This window comes from Notamacropus eugenii, chromosome 1 (genome assembly GCF_028372415.1).
Source record: "Notamacropus eugenii isolate mMacEug1 chromosome 1, mMacEug1.pri_v2, whole genome shotgun sequence".
NCBI classification, from domain to species: Eukaryota; Metazoa; Chordata; class Mammalia; order Diprotodontia; family Macropodidae; genus Notamacropus; species Notamacropus eugenii.
Window position 1 is genome coordinate 516,245,548 of NC_092872.1, and position 21,588 is coordinate 516,267,135.

Genomic DNA, 21,588 nt, shown 5'->3' on the forward strand with positions numbered 1-21,588 from the left:
TTACTTTCATTTAATTGATTTCAAACATCTATTAAGTGCCAACTACATGGAAGGCATTATGCTAGGTAGCTAAAGATAAAAAAAGATGAAAAATAACAGAAACCCATTTTACTGTCCAATGGAGCAGGAGGAAACTATATGTATGTGTATATATACATATATACACATACATACATACATATATATATGTGTGTGTGTGTATATATATATATATATATATATATATATATATATATATACACACACACACACACATATATATATATATAGTATGATGCAAGGTGTAGATTTTGGTGGAGGCAAGAGTTCTTACCAAGCAAAAGTATTGAGAAAGCACGAGAGGAGATAATCCTTTCACCTAGGGACAAGGAAGACTTTTGAATTAGGCCTTGAAGGTAAAAGTGAGTTTATTCTGAGCAAGAGTAACAGTGAAACCCAAGTTACAGTCATACTGTGGAAGGTCTTGAATGCTAGTCAAGGAATTAAATTTCTTTGGTAGGTCATAGGAAGCTACAGAAGATTTGTTTCTAAACATGGGTTAAGCTTCCTGATCCATCCATTGTTAAGAGGAGGTTGGTGATTGGTGCAAAGATATCTACGGACCCATGCCTATTTTTTCTGCAGAGCACAGTTTGTTTCCACTTGGCTAATTCCCCCTCTCTGATGCTTCTTCCTAAATGGGAAGCAGGAATTGGGGCGGGGATGATGAGAAACAACTAGCAGACTGTATTGAAAAAATTTCCAACAAAAAAGATCCGTCAATTCCCAGATGCAAAGGTTTCCTCCCCCGCTTTGTATTCTAACTACTGGCTGGCCCTATCAGCTCTTAGGGGGTAGCATGTCCATCAAGGAAGTTTGCAGAGACATTACTGATAAAATGACTTTTACAGTCTGTATACATCATACTCAGGAGCTAAAATCTTGAGTTCTCTACTTTTAACTTTCAATAACACAAGCTATTTAGAAATGCTTCTCGATATTCTTACTGAGTGGGCTAAAGGACTGTTAACAGAATTTCACCATCACAAAAATGAAATTGGACTCTTCTAGACACTGTCTGACTCAGCACTGCAAGACATCCCAGGGGCAAGAATTTCTAGGAAACCTTGAATATATTAATGAACATGTGTTGTGTGTCCCTGGCTCAAAGATTATAGATTGTGGTTTTTGGGTGTGGGGGGGAAGGAAAGACAGATTGACTTACCATAAATGCTTGGATAAACTATTTTCTTATCTACCCCACTCAACTGATAAAGTTCTAGATCAGGTGTCTGACAGTGAAACAATAGCAGATTCTCTTTTGGTAGTCCAACAGCAATCCCATTATTTTCTAGGTATTCCTTTTCTTTCTTTTTTTTTAGGCACTCCTTTTTTACACCAATACTCTCTCAGACAGTGATGCAAAACTTCAACAAGTGTCATGTTTGGCTCTAAAGTATCTCAAAGTAAGTAAACATAATTTGTTTACTGACTGGAAGTTGACTGGAGTCGGGGGGAAAAAAAGCTCCATTTTGAGGAATATCTTATCTTCTGTGGTAACCTATAGCATTTTGAAGACTTAAAATGCAGTATTATTTCATGAGAACTGGTCTTGTTATTGTTCTTTATACATGGTATTCCACACCATACCCCGAATCCCCTGGCTTCTGCATTAGCAGCTTAGTGCCCAGACAGCATTGCCCTCCTGCCTTATCTCTGTCTCTTAGAATTCCTTCAGAGTTCAGCTCAAGCCCCACCCTCTACCCATTCCTGACTTGGTTCTTAGCTGCTGCCACCTTCCTCCACACATTCCCATATCTATATCTATTTATATATATGTAGTCTCCCCTGGCTCTAGGCATCTAGGTGGCACAATGGATAAAGAACTGGACCTTGAATTGGGAAGACTTTTGTTTAAATCCAGCCTCAGACATTTATTAGCTGTGGGACTCAGGGAAAGTAACTTAACTGGCCCCTACCTCCCAAGGTTATTGTAAGGATAAAATGAGGTATTTGTAAAGCATTGAACAAAACTTTGAAGCATCACATAAACCTCAGTTTATTAATTAGTAATTACTAGTAATATTATTAGTAATAGTAATTTTTACACTATTTTAAGCTTCTCCAGGGCAAGGACTTTTATTTTTAAATCCCTGATGCTTACTATAGTACCTGGCACACAGATGTTTAACAAATACTTGAATGAATAAAGAATCGCAAAGAGTTATTTAAGAGGGGGATCAATGTCAGTTCAAACCATACAGGCCTCTCTGAGGTTCACTTCAAGCTCTTGGCTTATCTGTTTTGAAACTTCAGTAAGAACTTAGCCTACTGAATTTGGGTTGAGAACCTGAAGAGATAAGAAATTTTATGAGATCCAGTCAGATATTAAGGAGCCCAAAGATGGATGATTTGTGGACACTGCACAATTGTATTAGTACAGAGTTAACCAGCAGAGGGAGCAAACACTACAGAGTTTCCAGCACTGGGATGGTAAGAGTCACACAAAGCTGACAGAGAATGCTAATGAGGTGAGGCCAAAGTAATTAAAGCATATACTAATAGATAAAGTTTCCCTGAAAATGATCTTAGTTACCTGCTTCCCTATTGTAATAATAAGAGATGGTTAATGAGGCTGATGTGTACGTATTTTACTTAGTAGAGAAACACTTTCGGATCTGCCCTCTCCAAACCAGTATTATTACTTTCATTTTAGACAGGAGGAAATAATGGCCCAGAAGGGAGGTTCTTTACCCTCAAGGTCTTTTGATGCCATATTCAGTGTTCCACCTCTTACCTGCTAACATTTATATAACGCTTACTATGTGCCTGGTACCATGATAAGTGCTTTACAAAGGTCTTATTGGATTCTCACAACCTTGTAGGAGCTATTATTATCTAGAAATGGTTAACAAGAAGGTAGATGACAAAGCTGGAGTCTTGTAACCTTATGTTGGCCAAGTTAAGTGGGCAGGGAGGAACATAGGGTACCTTTAGGTGAATTTGCCTGCCTCGTGGCAGTTTTCATCCTGGGTTCTAAAACAATATAGCCAACGGCATACTGGTAAAGCTTCAATTGACTTGAGATAGATACTTCCAAAAAATACTGTGAGCTTTTGACCATCATAACAAGCTCTGTTAACAGCCCTGGAGGTAGTTCGCAATTCTTAAAGGACAGTGTTCTAGAAATTTTCAATGAATAATTGCCCTCAAAAACCTTCACTGAAATGAATTCCTAGACTGACCTGAACTCCAAGTTACAGAGGCCCTGTGTATGTTTTTAAATCGATTTTATTTTTTAAAAAGTTTCTTTTGTTCACTTAGGGAATGGAAAGTATTGATCAGATTGCAAGTTTATGTCAGTCTGACTTGGAAGATGTGAGGACGGCAGCCCGGGAGACAATACTATCATTTGGTAAAACTAAGTTACTAACTAGATGTTTTTCGAGGCTTAAAGCTTTGCCATCCTGGTTAAGGGTACTGAGCTCTTGGGGAAAAAGTAAAAGGTGTAGCCTGAACCTATTTGCCTGTTTCAACTGCTGAATGCCACCAACAAGTTTCTTAAATTGATTGCTTAAAAACATCAACTAGGTAACGGGATAACTGTGGTAGTTGCAGCGAACTATTATTAATATTTTTTACTAAGGGAACTGTTGTGAAGAACAGCTTTGAGAATAAGAAATACGTTTTATTCTCACTTTAAAAATGAATTTATTATCCTTCATCAGTCATATGAGAATAAGGACTCAAAGGGACCTTAATCTCAGTCCTATGTGTGTGGTGCTGAGACTTTAGGACCCTTAATTTATTTAAAAATGTCAGGCAAGGGCTGCAGACACATGTATTCTCCAAACACCAACCTATGCTGTTTTTACAAATGAATCCGGAGTTTTGTCCCTACTATGAACATGTTTTGGGGGGAGGGAGGGAGAGGAGGTGTGGAAAAAAAAGACAAAATTGGGGAGGGGAACACTGATGTTTCTATCATCTTATATATACAGGTGAAAAAGGACGTTTGGCTTTTGAGAAGATGGATAAAATTTGCTCTGAAGTCAGAGAAATCTTATGCCAGGAGGCGGATATTGAAATTACAGTATTTTAAATAGCCCCATAGGCTGAGCCCAGATTCTGAATCTGTTCTTCCACTGCCCTGTCACGTGAAGATTGTGTATTGGCACTGGTGGGCAGTTGGCATCTGGTTGTTGCAGCATAAACTCATTAGAGGAAGAGTCTGGGAATGTACATTTCTGCTTCTTAGAGGAATATGGCCTGTGACAAACAAAAACTAAAGCCCAAGAGATTACATTTTGACCAGGAATAGAGAAAATCAATGGACAGATATGGTCCTTTGGTAATGATCCTGAATGACCTTTCCCAGAATCTCTCTTGGCTTGATACTGCAAAGGGTGCCTCTGACCCAGCTACAGCAAAGCCAAAGTCCCAAACTCCAAAACCAGAAGGGGAGTACGGTAAAAACTAAGACAATGGTGAATCATTAGGTGCTGAGCTTAAAGTCTTTCAAGTCTAATTTACTACCAAAGGAGGAAGAACATAGTCCAGGGAGGAGGTAGTCAACCTGACCCCTTGATAAGCAAAGGGGTGGGGAAGAATGGGGTGTCTCGTTAAAATTGATAGGGTAGAAACTGCTGTCTTGACAGAGCAATCTAAGACTGAAAAACAGAAAATCATTTCCAAATACGTTTGATTGCTTTCTTTCATGCTGAAGTACCTTGACTGCAATAGGTATACAGATTATTTATAAAGCATCTTTTTACCATATTCAGTTATATCATTAAAGATACAAGGTTAAAAGGAAGGAAATGTAATCACCTAGGGAAACTCTTGAGCATACACTTTCAGCAGGGGTTAGCCAGGCTGTTAGTTGAATTCGTTTTGAACTCACAAGGTTGGTTGTCTTTAAAGAGATAGCATAGGTGTCTTGAAGAAAGACAAAGATAGAAAACTTTTCCTACTGAAAAAAGCCTCCCAAACTCAAAAAGATATGACGATTAAGATATGATGCCTGTGACTAATGGGTATTGATAAATGTTACCTAGAAACAGTAGCCCTTGGAAAGCTCCATAACAGAAGCATTAGGAAACCTCAGTTAATCTCACTGTATATACTTTGTGATTTTATTTTCATTGGATATTTATTTTTGTGACTTTACATTTTCAATTCTGTAAAGTTTTAATTAAAAAAAAAAATCTCAAAGTGGTTATGCAATTAATTTTGTCCTGGAGCACAGCAGAGAAACACTAACTGTATCTCAATGGGGGAAGAAAATAATCAAACTGGCTTAGCAAGCCCTCTGCTCCATCAACTGAATACATGTTTGTGTATCCATTTTCATATTACACAAGGCCAAATGTCAGAGCTAGAAGGAAGTTTGAGCCTTGGTTCAAAGTCTTCATTTTGCAGATAAGGGAAAGGATTTGCCCTTTCCTTTCAAGGCAACAACAGAACTTGAGCTTTACTTGTTGTTTCAAGTAGGCCTTTAGCAAATGGCATACAGTGAAAAGGTACATATATATGCATTATTATTTATTGCTATAACGTATGGCAAGAGCACTGGATTTTAGAGTCAGAAAGTTGATGTTTGGGTCAGGCTCTGATACTACTTGTTTTCAAAACTTTAGGCAAGTCACTTAACTGTTTTGGGCATCAAGTCTCCTTGAGAGATGGGGAGACCAGGTTATGCCTAGCACTTAGCACACATAGTAGGCACTTAATATGTTTATTAAATGAATGAATGAAATGAAGTATTTCAAAGGTTCTTGCTGCCTTCACCTCATCTATAAGATGAAGCCAAAAACATTCCCATCCAGCAGTTCTTTAAAAAGTTGAGAGAACAACTGAATTCGCCTTAGCATATGCAGATAGCCTGTAAAGAGACGAGACTTTCAGTAACCATAGCTGTGCTTAAAGAGGAGAATGTGCTTTACTTCAACAGAGAAGATCAACAAGGTGCGGTCCCTTCAACAAAGAAATGTGAAGCAGCCCAAATGCATATTCTTTAAAAAAAAGTTTTATTGTTGCAACTAAAATGAGAACCCATCATTTATTTGCATGGGAAGTTGTAAAACTGTACAATTTTACTTAAACCTGTGAGGTCATTGTAGAATCTTGCACACACTCACCACTCCCGCCCTCCCTCCCCCCAAACACACACGCATGCACACAGAGGCAGAGAGATACATTAAAATGTATTATACCAAAACATTTTGCTTTTTTATTTTTATTTTTGTAAAAATGGTATTATTCTATGGCCACTGGTAAAAAAAGAAAGACCTGATGAGTAAATATTTGCTTAAGGCATATAGCATTAGCAGCTCACTAACTTTCTAACATACGTTTAACAAGATGGATAGCCATCCATTTTCCAATAATAGGTGGTTAACCAATACACCCATTTTGAAATTCTACTTGCTGTATATACACACCCAAACTAATACATACATATACAGGACTTGAGAAAAAGATGCTTACAGTTTGGCATTATAAGCCTTAGACACACCTCACTAATGCTCTGTAGGGCTATTTTACTCTGTTCTCATTACAGTAGAAAATCCTCAATGGTGTCCAACAGGTCAAAGGCAAAATGTGAAATTGCTGGCAAAGACCAGCAGAATAGCTGCAGCCACCTCCTCCTACCCTCTCCCTGTTTCCTCCCACTTAAAAAAGAATCATAACATGAAGACCTTATGATTTCCTTCATAGGAGTAGCTATGACTATAATCCAATCACTGTGGAGGAGGATTGACAGAGTTGGTGTGTGTGGTATGTGTGTTTGGAGGGTGGGTGAGGGATTCCCACCAAGACTAGAATTAATACTTCCAAATAGGAAAGATCCTGCAGTTAACTGTATACGGGCCACCTAACGTTAAGAGATCCAGTTTGTCAGAGTGCTCCACAGCAAAAATTAACTGCTTTGTTCTTCACCTAAACCTTTATTCTAAATGATGATTTGCTCCAGGATATGTTTTTGAATTTGGAACAGTAAATGATACTGTCAAAGGTCAGTGGGGAGACTGACTGCCTGAGATGACTAGTGGGTGAGGTGTGATTAGGGCTTATCATACACTTGGAATGTCTATAGTATAGTTGTTACTCAGTTGATGTAAAGTATGTTAAACTGGGTTACTGAGTAAAACTGAGTAGAAAGTCATGCCTAATAATTAGGCAAATATCTGTTACTGGATAAATACTTATCAATCTATTGCTGAATGAAGACATTTTCAGCAACAGCCTTGAGAACCACAGCCACTTAACGATCAGATCATGCAAATATAAATTTGACTGTATGTCTGGGCAGATCAGTAAGCAGAAATATAAGTTTTTTCACCTTCAAGCACATGGTATTTAATCAGGACACAAGACGACCTTACATGCATTCTAATACAAAAGGGGAAGATGTTGCTTGAGAACAATATTCTAGGGAAAGTAACTGGGACAAAGTAATCACATCCTGTCTCTTAAATACACAAATGTTCATTATATATTATGATACCACTGTTCTATAAACATAGCCCGATATCTCTTTTAATGAAAACCACAATATTACTCAATAATGACTGCTTACAATCTTCCTCCTTTCAAGTACTGGATGGATTCCATAGCCTATCAGGTATGCCTTAAATTCCCTGCACTACCTGAAGATTTATTATTATAATTCTGATAAGCCCTTGATGCAAGGCTGACATTAAAAAAATTTTTTTTTAAACACATTATTAGTTTAAGAAAATGCTAGAGCTATGGATACCTTGGGGGAAAAATAAATATGGAGTGAAAAGATTCATTACACAATATACTCCATAAAAGGTTGGCTGAAAATGTTGTTTAAGTGCTTGCATGACTAGGATGCATTAAAAAGCACCAATTAGTGGCACCACTGCAGATCAAGATCTAGTGTCTCAGACTGGCTACTGCAATTCTATGTACTCTATTTTGCCCCTTCTGCTTATCTGTACCACCACATTAGTACTTTCTTTCACTCTCCTTGAAAACTGGACTCTACATGTGGGGAAAAAGGGGGAGGGGTGGCTGGGGTCAGGGCTGAACAACACCAACAACTACCACAAAAAGACAAAGCGTGAGTGAGAGCAAACTTCTACCTCCTGGCTCTCCTAATCCTTACTTGCTGCTATTCGGCTGCTGGTTCTACAGGCAGGTACTGCCATTTGGGCAGAACTTGCTGTAGAATAGGAAGTAGAATGAAACTAATCATTATGAAACAAACTAAGCGTAGAATCCAGGTGTCTGTGGAGATGCAACACTTATACACTAACCCACCCATGCCACCTGACAATGTTCACAGCAAAGAGCTGAGCCAAATTAAGAACATTACTGAAATCAAAGAAAAACAACCCCAAAGGCAAAGGAAAACTGCTTGCATTTTGCTCAGTCACTGATCTGCCTCTTTTAGAGAGGTCTAGGACCCGATGACCTTTTAAAACTCTTTCCAAGTGGCTGCTGTGAAACAGGGCTCTGCATTTATTCAACTGTTTTTTGATGCTTTGTGGTATTGGATGTGAATCCTAGAGAATTTTTCTGCCCCTCACTGTAACAGCAGCCAACTTTAGAAAGTGTATTTATAAGAAAACTACAATTTATAGTCCAAATCATGTGAAGACTAGTCTTTCTAAATACTAACAGAAGCTTTTAAAATGCTGGTGGACGTATCTAAGTTGAACTCCCTGAACCCCTGCAAGGGAAAAAGGTAAACAAACATGCAGGGGATGGTATAACACAGGCAGGTGCATGTGTGGATTGAGTGTAACAGTACCAATTGAGAAATGAACTATTTCTAATTGGGAGTAGGGGAAGGGGAATGAGGAATACCCTGAGCAAATGCAGGACCTGGGTTTGTGGGGGTTTTTCTTCTTTATTTTTAGTAAAGATCATTAAAAAGGGAATGAATGCTATGGTTCTACAGATAACCAGCACAGGCACTGCCCACCACTCAGTCTGAACACCAGATGAAGTGCAGCTGAGTATAACATGGTTCTTCCCATCCTCCCTCTTCCTTACCAAATGACATTCTCAAAAAGATTAGGGTTCTTCTGGGAAATCAAATAGAAATTGTAGATTCGGTTACAACACTTGGAGAGTACAAGCAAGTTTTACTTTTGCCGAGTCTTTTTCAGAAATAGAACAAAAACAAAGAACTGGCTTTCAAAAAGGTTAAAAACAACAATGTGTTGTAATTCTATTATTCTTTTTAAAAAACAAAATGAACAAAGAAACAAAACAGGAGAGACTTATTTGGCATTTTCTCTGCTTAGTCCTGAATATTATAAGGCCCTGAGATTCAACTATTTTATTCTTGGGACCACAGGGCTTATTTAAACCCTAGTGCATCAATTAATTTTCTCTTTTAGCCCTACCAAAGTTCCAGACTTTTAACCTTAGATTTGTTTCTTCGGAGACATGACTCAGTTAATTTCATAGAACTGAATTAGAAACCAGTCCAGCGGATGGTTTTTCCTGTATACTTCCATCTTGCCACCAGGTCCATCAATGAAAACATACCCTGTAACAGAGGTAAGCTCCAGCTGTGAGGACAGTGAACATACAGATATTGACTAGAAAGGGCTTCCAGGTAGCCGCCATATTGTCTTCATCTTCTTCTGGGGATGGCTCTTCTTTGGTGGCTGTGGCATTCTGATGTTCACTAACAGTTCTCTTTCTAACTCCAGTGTCTTGACTAGTGGAGAGAAATTTAGAAGCAGGCACTGATTACAACTTTGGTATCAATAGGTAAATATCTAGACTAGCAATGAGCCTTTGTTCTTTGACTAAATTACCTAGATCTAGAGGCATAATTAGTAGTTACATTACAGTGGTACTGAACCTAGTAACTATGGTTATCAAATGTACTCCCCTTAGGTCCAAATTGGTCAAGAATATGTTTCAGAAGATTCTTAAGTTTTAGAAACTGAAAGGGAACAAGGGAGGATTTCATCCAAATACATAATTTTACAGAAGGGGAAACTAAGACCCAGAAGACACTTGCCTAAGGTCACAAAGCTAGTCCAAAAACCCTAAATCCAATGTTTTTCCTATTATCTTCCTACTGTGCCAATCTAGTATCCTATGTGTCATGAATTTTAGGAATCTCTGTCAGTTCTAATGTAGATTTGTGGAAGTCTGTAACATCAGAGGATTAATAAAGCTTGACTATGTAATCACAAATACCTCAACTATGTGCAACTCACACCCAGTATTCTTATGAAGTGCTAAACTCTTCAAGGTTTTGAAAGTGTTAAATGAAGGTCAACTCTTTGGTGAACAGAACCTAACAGGAAACCTACAACCAACAGTGCTATTTCACTTATTTATGAGAAAAACCTGAAAGTAGTGTTCTAGAATTACACTCAGATCTTCCAACACGTTTAAAGCTGTAAGGGGACTAAGAAACCAATTAGTCCAAACTTGTTATATTAGGCAAAGGAATTGGAGACACAGAGAGGGGAAGATCGCAGAGATAGTAACTGGCAAAACTGAGATATGATCCCCAGGCTTCTGACTTCAAGCCCACTAAAAAGCATCATTATCAAAAAAGTTGGAAAGAATGTCTATAGAATTAATGCTAGGAATTCAGCTTCAAAAAAGTATCAAGCTATATTTTATGTGAATTACATTCATGAGCAAGGGAGTAGTGGTTTCTGAATGGCTTCATTTGATCAAACTTTCTTCCTGCACACCTTGCCAGACTGAAGACAAACTCTCTCCAGACCTCATCTCTGTGGTTCTTAAAATAAACATCTACTTCCCAGAGGTCCCTCACACTCAATTACCTTTCTGTGATCAGTGGTGCAGTTAAGGAAGTTATGCTTTCTTCTATAATAGGGCCATCTTGTTCTTTAGTTTCCATCTCATTCATTTTCCACTGGTGGTTTGGGAAGAATTCTTTGCATTTTCCATTGTGTGGTTCCAATATCCGTTTTGGTGGTCTGGGTGGTGGGGGAGTATACTCTGGAGATGGCTCCAAATCCTCATTGGAGAGCTCTTTCCATTGCTCCTTAATTGGTAATTAAAAAGTCATATTAACATTAGATTTTTACATTTTGGCTTACTTGGAATGAAAAATAAACCCCTGTCTCAATGTTACATAAACAATACCACTCAGGTAAATTGAAAATATAATTTATCTTCTGAAAATGGAAGCTTCCTCTCCTGGCCAATAGTTCCTATATAACCTATTTAAATGATGGTTTCTCACCTAGTGAAACTCAAATGTATTGAAGATTCTTTTGTACCAAGGGTGGATCTATTTGTGATGATTGTCCACAAGCAGCTTTTGTCCTTTCAGCTCACTACCTTAAGTATACCTTTTAAAGTCATGTTCTGAGTCTTTTCAAGCTTTACAGTAACAAAACTTGCCAAAGTAAATACTTTTTCACTGTATTACTGCCAGACAACAAATAGAAAAAAGGATTTATATAATCTCTCAAAATTCCACCAAAGGTCAGAGGGTGTTTACCTGAACAGAAGAGTCTCCCATAATATATTTGGCTCCTTCAATAACAGCCAGATAAGAGAAACGGAGTTGGTCTGCTGTCTGGATCAGCCCCATTCTGTATTTCCGCATTTCTAAAAGCACCTGCTTAATGTCTACAGAAGAAGGATCTTTCCTCTTGTCCATCTGAAAGCCAAAATGGGAGTAATGATCTCTCCAGTACAAACTCTCAAATGACTTATTGTATGCAGTGTTAATTTAACCACTTATGAATGGAGTGTCCCAGAGTCAAAATAGAAAGACCACAGAAAGCTAGGTAGAGAAACAAAAGGAAAATGAGTAAATCTTGAATAACTGAGCATGGTTATTTAAAAAAATTACCAACATGAGACCACAGGGACAATACTAATCTACTTACCCATTTGATTAAGAAGTGAAGGCTGGAGAAGAGTAGGTTTTTAAAAAACCCAAACGAAAACAAAAAAACAAACCCCTTAAGAGAACTATTTCTCAGAAGAAAAATTATAAATTCAATTTAATATTCGTTAAGTGCCTACAGTGTGTAGGCACTGTGCTACATATGCCTGTCTAAGAAATCATACTTTTAACTCAGAAGATAAAGCCTAAAGTAAAACATGCAAAATTAAAAACAAAACAACAACCAATAAGGCAACAGACAAAAAAAAGTATGCTAGAAAAAGAGTATCCATTAATTAAGTATTTAAGACTCTTGCAAACAGTGATGCAAAAGACCTCTTACCAGCAACAGACATGTGTCAGCCAGACAAAATGTTCCTGACCTCCCAATCCCAGCACTGCAGTGTACAACGATAGGTCCATATTCAGGGCTTAAAGACCCTGATTCTCGAACTTTAAACAGAAAGTTTAGGAAGGAGGCAGGAGATTCAGGGACTCCAAAATCAGGCCATGTGGTATAGTGAAAGTGTAGGATTTCTCTAGTTTCTTGTGTCTGCAAAAAAAAAATGTTGAATTCTTAGCACTATTCAATCATGAACATTTATTAAGGGACTATTTTATGTTGGGTGCTAGAGAATACAAATATAAAAATGAAAACACTCTTATCCTGTAGGAGTTTATGTTGTAGGAGAAGGGCTTTGTAAGCATAAAGCATTTTATAAATGATAGCTATTATTGTTGTCATCATTATTATAATTAGGGCAGGGAATACAATATTGTACAAAGAGAAATACAATGCAAAGTAGGTAATAATGAAGGCAAAGAGGTCCATACAAAGTGCTCTTGGAATATTTGATGAAGGAGTGGATATTTTCATCTGGGAGAATCAAGGAAGGCTACAGGGAGGAGGTGACACCTAAGCTAAGTCTTGTAGGAAAATAGGGCCTCTGAAAGGCACAAATGAGAAGGGATGAACAGTCACACACTGGGAATGGACTTTATTAATGCATGGAACTGTGATATGGTATGTAGAAGTCCAGTTCAGTTTGAAGACAAAGCAGGATGCTTAGAGGTCACTAATGTGAGCTGTGGCTAATGACTTGGAAAGGCAGAGATACTCAGATTAGAAAGTACCTTTCCAAAAGAAGAATGATAAATACAAAACAAAATCCTATACATATTAATTTATGACCAGCTTTAATTTTCAGAAGAAATATTAATTCTTGGCTAGTTCTTAATTATCATGGCCTAGAATAACTGAGTAAACAAAAATGTCACTTTAAGACATACAAATTTCATTCATTCACACTTACACTTGGAGCACTAGACTCAAAAGTTAGACCTAGGCTGGAGTCCCAACTGTTAACAATATGCTGAGTGACCTTGGGAAAGTTACTTCAACTTCTATGAACAGAGCAAAATCAGCAGAACCAAGAAAATGTACATGGTAATAACATGGAGAAAAACAAGACATCAAAACTCAGGTGTACATTACAGTATGTTTCCTAACATTGTTCCTTCCTTTTTCTTTACCTGTCTAAATTTTAACCATCTTCTGAGGCCTAAATCAAGGTCTTCCTTTTCCACGAAATCTTCCCAAACTAACTATTCTAGCCCAAAGTAATCACCACACTTACTATAGAGAATGGAGTCATAGCTTTAGACTGGAAGTAATCTTAGACCCTTTCCAGTTCCAGCCCCTCATTTTATGGAGGGTGAAGCTGAGATGTTTAGTGATTTGCCCAAGGTCATGTAGTAGATAATGGAACTGGAATTCATACTCAGATCTTGTCTCCAAATTTAAAGGTCTTTCTAATATATCATGCTGTCCTGTAGCATGATTTCACAGTTGTCTACTGCTATTAACTACTGTATCATTATTTAATTTTTTTTTGTATTTTGGACTCATCTTCCCAATTAAACTATAAGCTATTTGAGGGTAGAGACTATATCTTAACTCCCCTGTTTCCCCCTACATCACCTTTAAAGATACTTTGCACACTGAGGAGTGTGAGAGTTTGACCACTGAAAAACAAGCAAGATTGATCATTTGGGCTTTGATCCTTGTTATCTTCATTTTTCCTTCATTTCTTTTCCCTACCCCAAATTTTTATTTTTAACATAAAAATGTATTTAGTTTAATGCAAATGAATAATTGATCATGACTTAAAGGTCACAGGTAAAATGTGTAGAGATCAGGTATTATCAATCTTGGCTTACCAGGCTCCAAAAACCATGCTGTTCCTTAGTATGTAGATAAGTGAAATATGAATTGCGCTTAAATAGCTTATAGTTTATTTGGGAAAGAACTAATATAAGCAAGTTTTGAACTCATGGACCTCCTAAAAGGATCTCAAGGACCCTCAGAACACACTTTGAGAACTGCTGTTCTATACTATCTTGATGGGTGAGCTCATTAGCTCCCAAGGGTTCAATTATCATCTCTATGCAAATGATGATACCTAAATAGGGGGAGAAGGGCCCACCACCATATGCATGCATTTAGCCCTAATCTCTCTCCCAAGCTGTAGTCTTGCATCACCAAGTGCCTCCTGGACATCTCAAATTGGATATCTTTGTAGGCACCTCAAATTTAACACATCCAAACAAAACTCATTACCTTTCCCCTCAAACCCTTCCCTCTTCTCAAATTCCCTATTGTTGCTGAGGGCACTACTATCTTCTTCCATTCAACCCCGTACCCAATCTATTGACAAATCTTGTCATTTCTAACTTTACAAAATTTATTACATAGATCTACTCTCCACTAACACAGCTACTACCCTAGTTTAGGCTCTTACTGACTTAGACCTGAATTACTGCCATTCTTTTTAACTGGTCTCCTTCACCCAAATAACTTCCATTTATCTAATCTATGTTCCACTTAGTTGTCAAAGGGATCTAAACTAACATGCCTGACCGTGTCACCCCACTATATAATGAACTCCAGTAGCTCTCTATTACATCTATAATCAAATATAAGATGCCCCATTTGGCACTTAAAGGCCTTTATGACCTGGTCCCATCCTACCTTCCCAGTCTTCTTATACTACATACCCTGCTCATCCCTTGCCATGTATTCTGTGAATCAGCAACACTGGCCTCCTTACTATTCCTTGCACAAGACACTCCATCTCAACTACATGCTTTTTCACTGATGCTCTCCATCTTTCAACTGGCTCTTGGCTTCCCTGGTTTCCTGTACAACTCAGATCCAATTCCACTTTCTGGAGGCCCAGCCTGGTACCCCTGCTAATGCCTACCCTCTGAGATTACCTTTCATTTATGCTGTATATATCATGCATATTATTTATCATACATAGTTATTTGCAGGTTGTTTCCCTGAGTAAAATGTGAGATCCTTGGGGGTATAGACCGTTTTTGCCTTTCTTTGTACTCTCAGTGCTTAAAACACTGCTTGGCATATAGTAAGCACTTAATAAAATACATGTTGACTGACTAATCCTCTTAGCTGCTGGTGCCTTCCTCCTCAAAATTACGTTGTATTTGCTTTGAATATATTTTATACATACCAATGTTTGCATGTCTTACCTCTGTTGATAGAATATAAGCTTCCTGAGGGCAAGGATTTTGCCCTTGTATCACCAGCACCTAGCACAGTGCCTAAAACTTGGTAGGGGCTTAATGAATGTTTGTTGCATACTTAAGTGTATTCCATACTCACTGTAAGGTTTTCCAATTCTAACTGGCGTACTGTATAATATGATTTTATATCTTCAGAAATTAATGTTAACTTCAAATTTGTATCTTCGAAGATCATTTCCTTTTCTTCTTTCTGTGGCCAATATTGTGCACATTTTAACTAGGAAGAATAGAACACAGCATTACGTTACTGCAATTAAGTCTTTTTGGTTGGTTTGTTTGTTAAATTTTACTTTCTGACCTTTTCCTCATTACCAATACAGGAATGGATAAACAGGCTTAGTCTTAAACAATTTACTTTCTATACATATGTGAAGGAACAATAAAGGCTTCAGATTCTACTGTTAGCATATTTCTAATTCTTGGAGAAATAGCTCAATATATCAGGAATATTAAGATAAAAAAGTGAAAGTACTTTTGAAAAAGTTAAAAACACTATGCAATGCAAATAAAACTAGCAATTCAAGTGGTTTATATCAGTTCAGAAAATGTTTTCATGTACTGGTCAAAACGTATTTCATATGTATGAGAATTTCACCCACCTCCCCATCTCCCCAGTCAAGATACAAACTGCAACCTTTCTATGTCTTAATAGTCTCCATGGGCTGCTGTATATGGATAAATGAATCACCTGCAGACCCACCTTCTGGTGATAAGCCACTCCATACAGGCTAGTCCTTGGATGACAAAGTACATCACTATCCTGTACTGTACTCAAAGATTTCTGATACTGGGTCCTGACAAAACTGGTACTGTACTTAAAGGAGCCTTTAAGAATCCGAAGTTATCTGCATACTACAATGAAGCAGTGGTGTATGACTTTACCAGAGATCTCTGGTCAAAAGTTTAGAAAATATGAGTTGTACTGATAAGAGTTAGATTGCTAGATTTTCCTCTACCTCCTTTTAATCACTTTGGCTTTTATACTTCATTTTATAAAAGATCTAAACAGTTGTGTTCACTCTAGAATTTAACAAATTATTGCATTTGGTTTTATTTTGTTTTTATTCTTGGACCAGTATAATCTCAAGAACAAGTTGAGCTTTTCTGCATATTTTCTCTTGAAGTAATTATGAAAAGAAGTAGACTGTTTTGCAAGATCATTGCAATAAAATGGACCAACAGTATGTCAAAAGAGTAAGGGAAAGCATGAAACAGCCAATGATTTTCAGGACCAATGAAAGCATTTGAGTACTTACTCTGTTCTGTTACTGCAGCAGGACACAGTTAAATGAGTGAACAAGTGATAAGAAAAAAGAAAACCAAGTCAAGAAGACCCACACAAACTAGGGCAGGGGTGGGGAACTTTCAGCCTCATGGCCACATGTGGTCCTCAAGGTCCTCAAGTGCAGCCCTTGGACTGAATCTAAACTTCACAGAATGAATCTATTTGTTTGGATTTAGGCAAAGGGCCACACTTGAAGACCTAAAGAGCCATATGTGGCCTTGAGGCTACAGGTTCCCCACCCCTGCTAGAGGATGCTAGAAGAGAGTAGTATCCATACAGCATAAAGCTGTGGACCCAAATCAAGGACTAAAGCAGAATGATGGTGCCCAAACTTCTCAAAAGCCCAAAAGTTGGCCCAACAGAACAGTTTCATATAGTTTTATCAGTATCTTGCAAGTCAAACGGCAAGATCATTTCATCAAAAATGCAATCCTAGAAAGAAGTCAATTTGTCAACACTAAAGTTGTGCCTACTTTAAAGCAATTCTACTGCAATAAGCTCAAACGAACAGATGGTTGTAACAGGCCTGCCAAGGTGAGCTAACCAGGGCAACTGAAAGATGACTAGGAGAAATGTTAAAAAGTAGAAACTCATGTTTATAAGACTTTCTAACAATAAATAAAGTCCCTTCTTTACATAGAGATCTGTTTTGAACCTCACAACAACTCTGCGAAGGATTATACTCATTTTATAAGATAAGAATGTGACAGGTTAGAGATTCAAAATTACGTCAAATCAAAAAGCTAGAAAACATAGTTAAATAAACAATGGGTCTCAAACTCTATAATCCAGTGTTATCTCTACGATGCCATATTATGTCTGCATTCAGGCCCAATTTTAGGCAAAGACATCAACCTAATACAAAACAATTTGAGATGGGGAAGGTCTTTTGAGAAAGGTACTGGAGAGATATGGTAAAGCAGAAGAAGCAGAAATGGAAGAGGCTGCAACCACAAAGAAAAACAAATTAACTCCCCCCTGCTTATAATCATGTGTAGTATTTTTTTAGTCAGGCCCACACAGAGATAAGAGTCAGTAAATGTGCCAAATATGAAGGACAATAAATGTACTAATCTGGGTAAAGAAAAATTAAAACTTGTGAAGCGTATCATTTGAAGTTTGGGAACAAATGTTAGTATTAGGAAGGAAATGGGTATGTATTTCTGAAAACACTTTCAAATCCACAATATCATGCAATGTTTCTTTTGTTCTAGCTTCATGGTTACAAAACTACTTAAAAAAATCAACTTACAAGATTACTGCTTCCTGATTTTGATAAATATATACTAAAGAAAGTAAAAAAAAGAATAGTCTTATATTGTAGATGAAACAAGCCTGCCCTGTGCCAAATAAATATGAGTGGGGCTATATCCATGTGATAGTAATCAAATGCAACCCTGTCAGTGACAATAAACATGTGACAAGAGAAATCCTTTAAGTTTGGTTGGAATGTAAGACTCATGAAGGGGAACAGTAAAAATAAGGCTGGGAAGGTATGCAGGAGTCACAATGCTTTCTAAAAGTCACGCTAATGAATTTACATTTTATCCTATGGGCAATGAGAAAGTCACAAAATGTTTTTGAGCATGGAAATGTTGAGTAAACTGTGCCGTGTGATTATTATGGCGGCTCAATGAACTAGAGTGGGGGACATGTGATTAAGTGAACAGAAGTGAGACATACAGTGGAAGTAAATTTGATAAAAGATGGTAGCTCATACGATGATGGGAAATAAAGGTGAGGGAAGGGTCAAAGATGACTTTGAGGTTAAAAAACTATTGGAAGAATGGTAATCCTTCAACAAAAATAAGGAGCTGCTTTGGGAGGTAAGATGATGAGTTCTGTGTGCTTTCAAGACATTCAAGAGGAGACATCTAGCTGGGGATTAGCAATGTGTGTGTGACTAGAGCTCAGGAGTGAGATGTGGGATATAAACAAACAAACAAACAAACAAACAAATGAGAGTTAGTTGTATACTGATGATACTTTGAATCCATGGAAGCTGATGGTATTGTTAAGTGGAAACAGAAGAAAAGAAGGTTCAGTATAGAGCCTTGGGGAATACCCATGACAAGTGGATGGATGATGTTCCTAACAATAACATTAGTTAGGAAAGAAAAGACTATCCAGAAAGATAGAGTAGTTGATAGCATCCACTAAAAGAAAAAAAAAAAGAAGAGAGGTCAGGGAGAATGAGGCCTGAGAGAAGGTTGGTTTGGATTTTAATAGTTAAAAAATAACTGGTAACCTTGGAGAGATCAGTTTCAGTTAGGTGGTGGAGCCAAAAGCCAGACTGGGAAAGGGTAGAGAAGTGATTATTACTAGGTGGTAAGGAAGTAAAGGTAACAAATATATAGACAATTCATTTTAAGAATTTGACAGTGATAAGGAAGTGAGATTTAAGATGACAGAATGAGGGAATGGCAGTCACATGAAGGTTAAAGACCGTAGCATGTTTTCAGGGATGGAGGGCAGATTGACGATCACAGAGAGAGTGATCATTGGATCAAGCTCGTGGAAGAGATGGAAGGGAATGGGATCAAGGGACAGAGAGGACTGGCCCAGGCAAAAAGGGCCAATTTTTCTTCAGAGATGGGGGTAAAGAGGAGAGGCTATGGGAAGGATTCTGACAAAGCACAGCAGAAGAGGGCACTCAGAGTAGATGGCCTCCATTTCCTTAGTAAAGTAGGAGATAAGGACATCTATTGAGAATGATAAAGGGGAGGGGAGGAATTGGGAGCTTGAGGAAACAAGGAAAGGTTTGAAATAGTTCCAGAGGGAAACAGTGTTGAGAATCAACAAAGCAGAATAAAAGTTTTGTGATGCCACACTGAAGGCGCAGTTGATACTAGAGAATATAAATTTGTAGCCAATCTAGTGAGCATGGGTGTGGCTACCTTACGCAGTATTGGCTGTAGTTTAGCCAAGAAAGTGAAGCAAGATATAGGACAATGACTACCAGGAATGGTAATAACAGGTTTAAGGATGAGAGAGAGAGAGACATGGTCTTGTTTGTAGGAGGCAGGGAAGGAGCCATTAGGCAGCAAGAGAGTAAAGATTAGAGAAAGACAGGGATTTGAGTAAGGAAGATAAATCTGCTGGAAAAGATGAAAGGGGATGAAATTTCTATATAAAATACAAGTGAAAAGACAAATTGTTCATAACAAACAATAATATTTAAAATGTTATCATCAGAATACATATAGATGTTTGGTTTAGACAAGAAGTAATTGCCAGAGTTCAACTAGTTCTCTACCCTTCCAGACTTCTGCACACTGATATCGGCAAACACTTTTTAATAACAAACACAGAACCTGATCATCCTGAAAAGGATGCCTGGATTATATTTTAAAAGCCAGGCATGACATTTCTGTACTTTTTTATAACTCAGTTTTATGTGTGTATGTATGCATATGTTCGTGTGCACGCACACACACACAGACACAGAGTTTCAGGATTACTGACAGAGCCCAAAGATTTTTAAAAGTTTCTGTTCCAGTGAACAACTATGGTAGCAACAAATTTTATGGCTATGTATGCATGTCTATCGCAGAAGAGAAGTGAAATCCATACTTACTGATCCCTTTTCCATCACTCTGTTAAGCATGACAACTCCCCGACTTTTCTGTTCCCAAACCATCTCCCAAAAGTGACCACATGTGTTAGGCAGAGGGCCCTGTGTAAAGACACAGACTTGAAAATTTAATTTCATCTTTGAAAATTAGTGTTATCTAAAAATAAGATGCTTTTCTCAACAATTTCGATATAGCACCATCCAGAGAGACAAATTTGCCCTTTCAATGTCCAGAATTCAGTATCTATAATTCTATTTCTAATTTTAGTAGTATAGAGAAAACATTCTTTTTATATATTATTTGTAAATACCAGCTGGTACTGACTGTGCTCAACAGGACCATCCCTAAGGGTATATGGGGACCAGGATAGTGTGGGGGTGGTAGGGCTCTTGGTATTTTTACAAAGATGAAATGTAACAAAAATAGATAACCTTGATCAGTGAAACCAAGCCTATATTTAAGGCCTTCATAAACCACCAACATTTATTAATTACCTACTATATGCCAAGTATGGATGATGATAATGATAGCTAGCATTTACGTAGTACTTTACAAATATTATCTCATTTGATCCTCACAACAACACTGGGAGGTAGATGCTATTATTATCCCCATTTTATAGTTGAGGAAACTGAGGCAAAAAAGTTAAAGTGACCTGCCCAGCTAGGAATAGGAAGTATCTGTGGCTAACTCTGAACTGAGGTCTTCTTAACTCCAGGCCCATCCATTAGATCTTCTAGCTGCCTCACTGAAGATTACACTGAGAATACAAATGTAAAATGGCAGGTTGTGCTACAGAAAAAAAAACCAGTCTGAAGAGGAGATCACAAAAGGGTAATATGGAATCTTTTACCATATTAAAAGGGTGTGAAGGTGAATTTCAGGACAGTAGGGAAAGGGGAGAAAATAGAATTAATGTCCATAAGCAGCTAATCTCACCCCAACTGCTCTGGTAATGACAGACAAGCAGGGAGGGAGAGTTAAAAGCTTCATGCCCTTTTTCAGTGCCAGCTGGTAACACTAACTCCTTCTCTACTGGATATCATAAGTAGCTATGCAATTACAGCCAATTAGTGCCTAGAGCAGTACAGGACCCCTGCAAGGCACAGGGCCGAGGGAATCACCACAACTTTCTGCACTGTGAGACTTGGCTTTGGGCCCAAGGCAGCACATATGCAGCTTAACATAAACTCCAACCCATTAAAAGAAGTTTAATATAACAAAGAACCTTGTATCCAAAATTCATTTTTTCTATCTATTCTGCT

General features: G+C 37.8%; 2 protein-coding genes across 11 annotated transcripts in view; one reads left to right on the top strand and one right to left on the bottom strand.

Moving 5' to 3' along the window:
• RIPOR3 (RIPOR family member 3) overlaps positions 1-5,193 on the top strand; it is a 114,656-nt gene extending 109,463 nt beyond the window's left edge. For 6 of the 9 annotated variants that reach the window (XM_072633560.1, XM_072633563.1, XM_072633559.1 and 3 more), the window contains 2 exons: positions 1,362-1,445; positions 3,304-3,897. In XM_072633560.1, coding sequence (XP_072489661.1) covers positions 1,362-1,445; positions 3,304-3,522 — 303 coding nt within the window. In that variant the 3' untranslated portion in view covers positions 3,523-3,897. Of the gene's footprint in view, positions 1-1,361; positions 1,446-3,303; positions 3,899-3,980 lie in introns of those variants that run through there. The other 3 variants (XM_072633565.1, XM_072633567.1, XM_072633568.1) reach the window with 2 other exon arrangements.
• Positions 5,194-5,989: 796 nt separating this feature from the next.
• PTPN1 (protein tyrosine phosphatase non-receptor type 1) overlaps positions 5,990-21,588 on the bottom strand; it is a 62,310-nt gene continuing 46,711 nt past the window's right edge. For both annotated transcript variants that reach the window (XM_072633570.1, XM_072633569.1), the window contains 6 exons: positions 20,326-20,424; positions 15,543-15,680; positions 12,201-12,410; positions 11,465-11,626; positions 10,779-11,002; positions 5,990-9,685 (listed from right to left, as the gene is read on the bottom strand). In XM_072633570.1, coding sequence (XP_072489671.1) covers positions 9,496-9,685; positions 10,779-11,002; positions 11,465-11,626; positions 12,201-12,410; positions 15,543-15,680; positions 20,326-20,424 — 1,023 coding nt within the window. In that variant the 3' untranslated portion in view covers positions 5,990-9,495. The remainder of the gene's footprint in view (positions 9,686-10,778; positions 11,003-11,464; positions 11,627-12,200; positions 12,411-15,542; positions 15,681-20,325; positions 20,425-21,588) is intronic.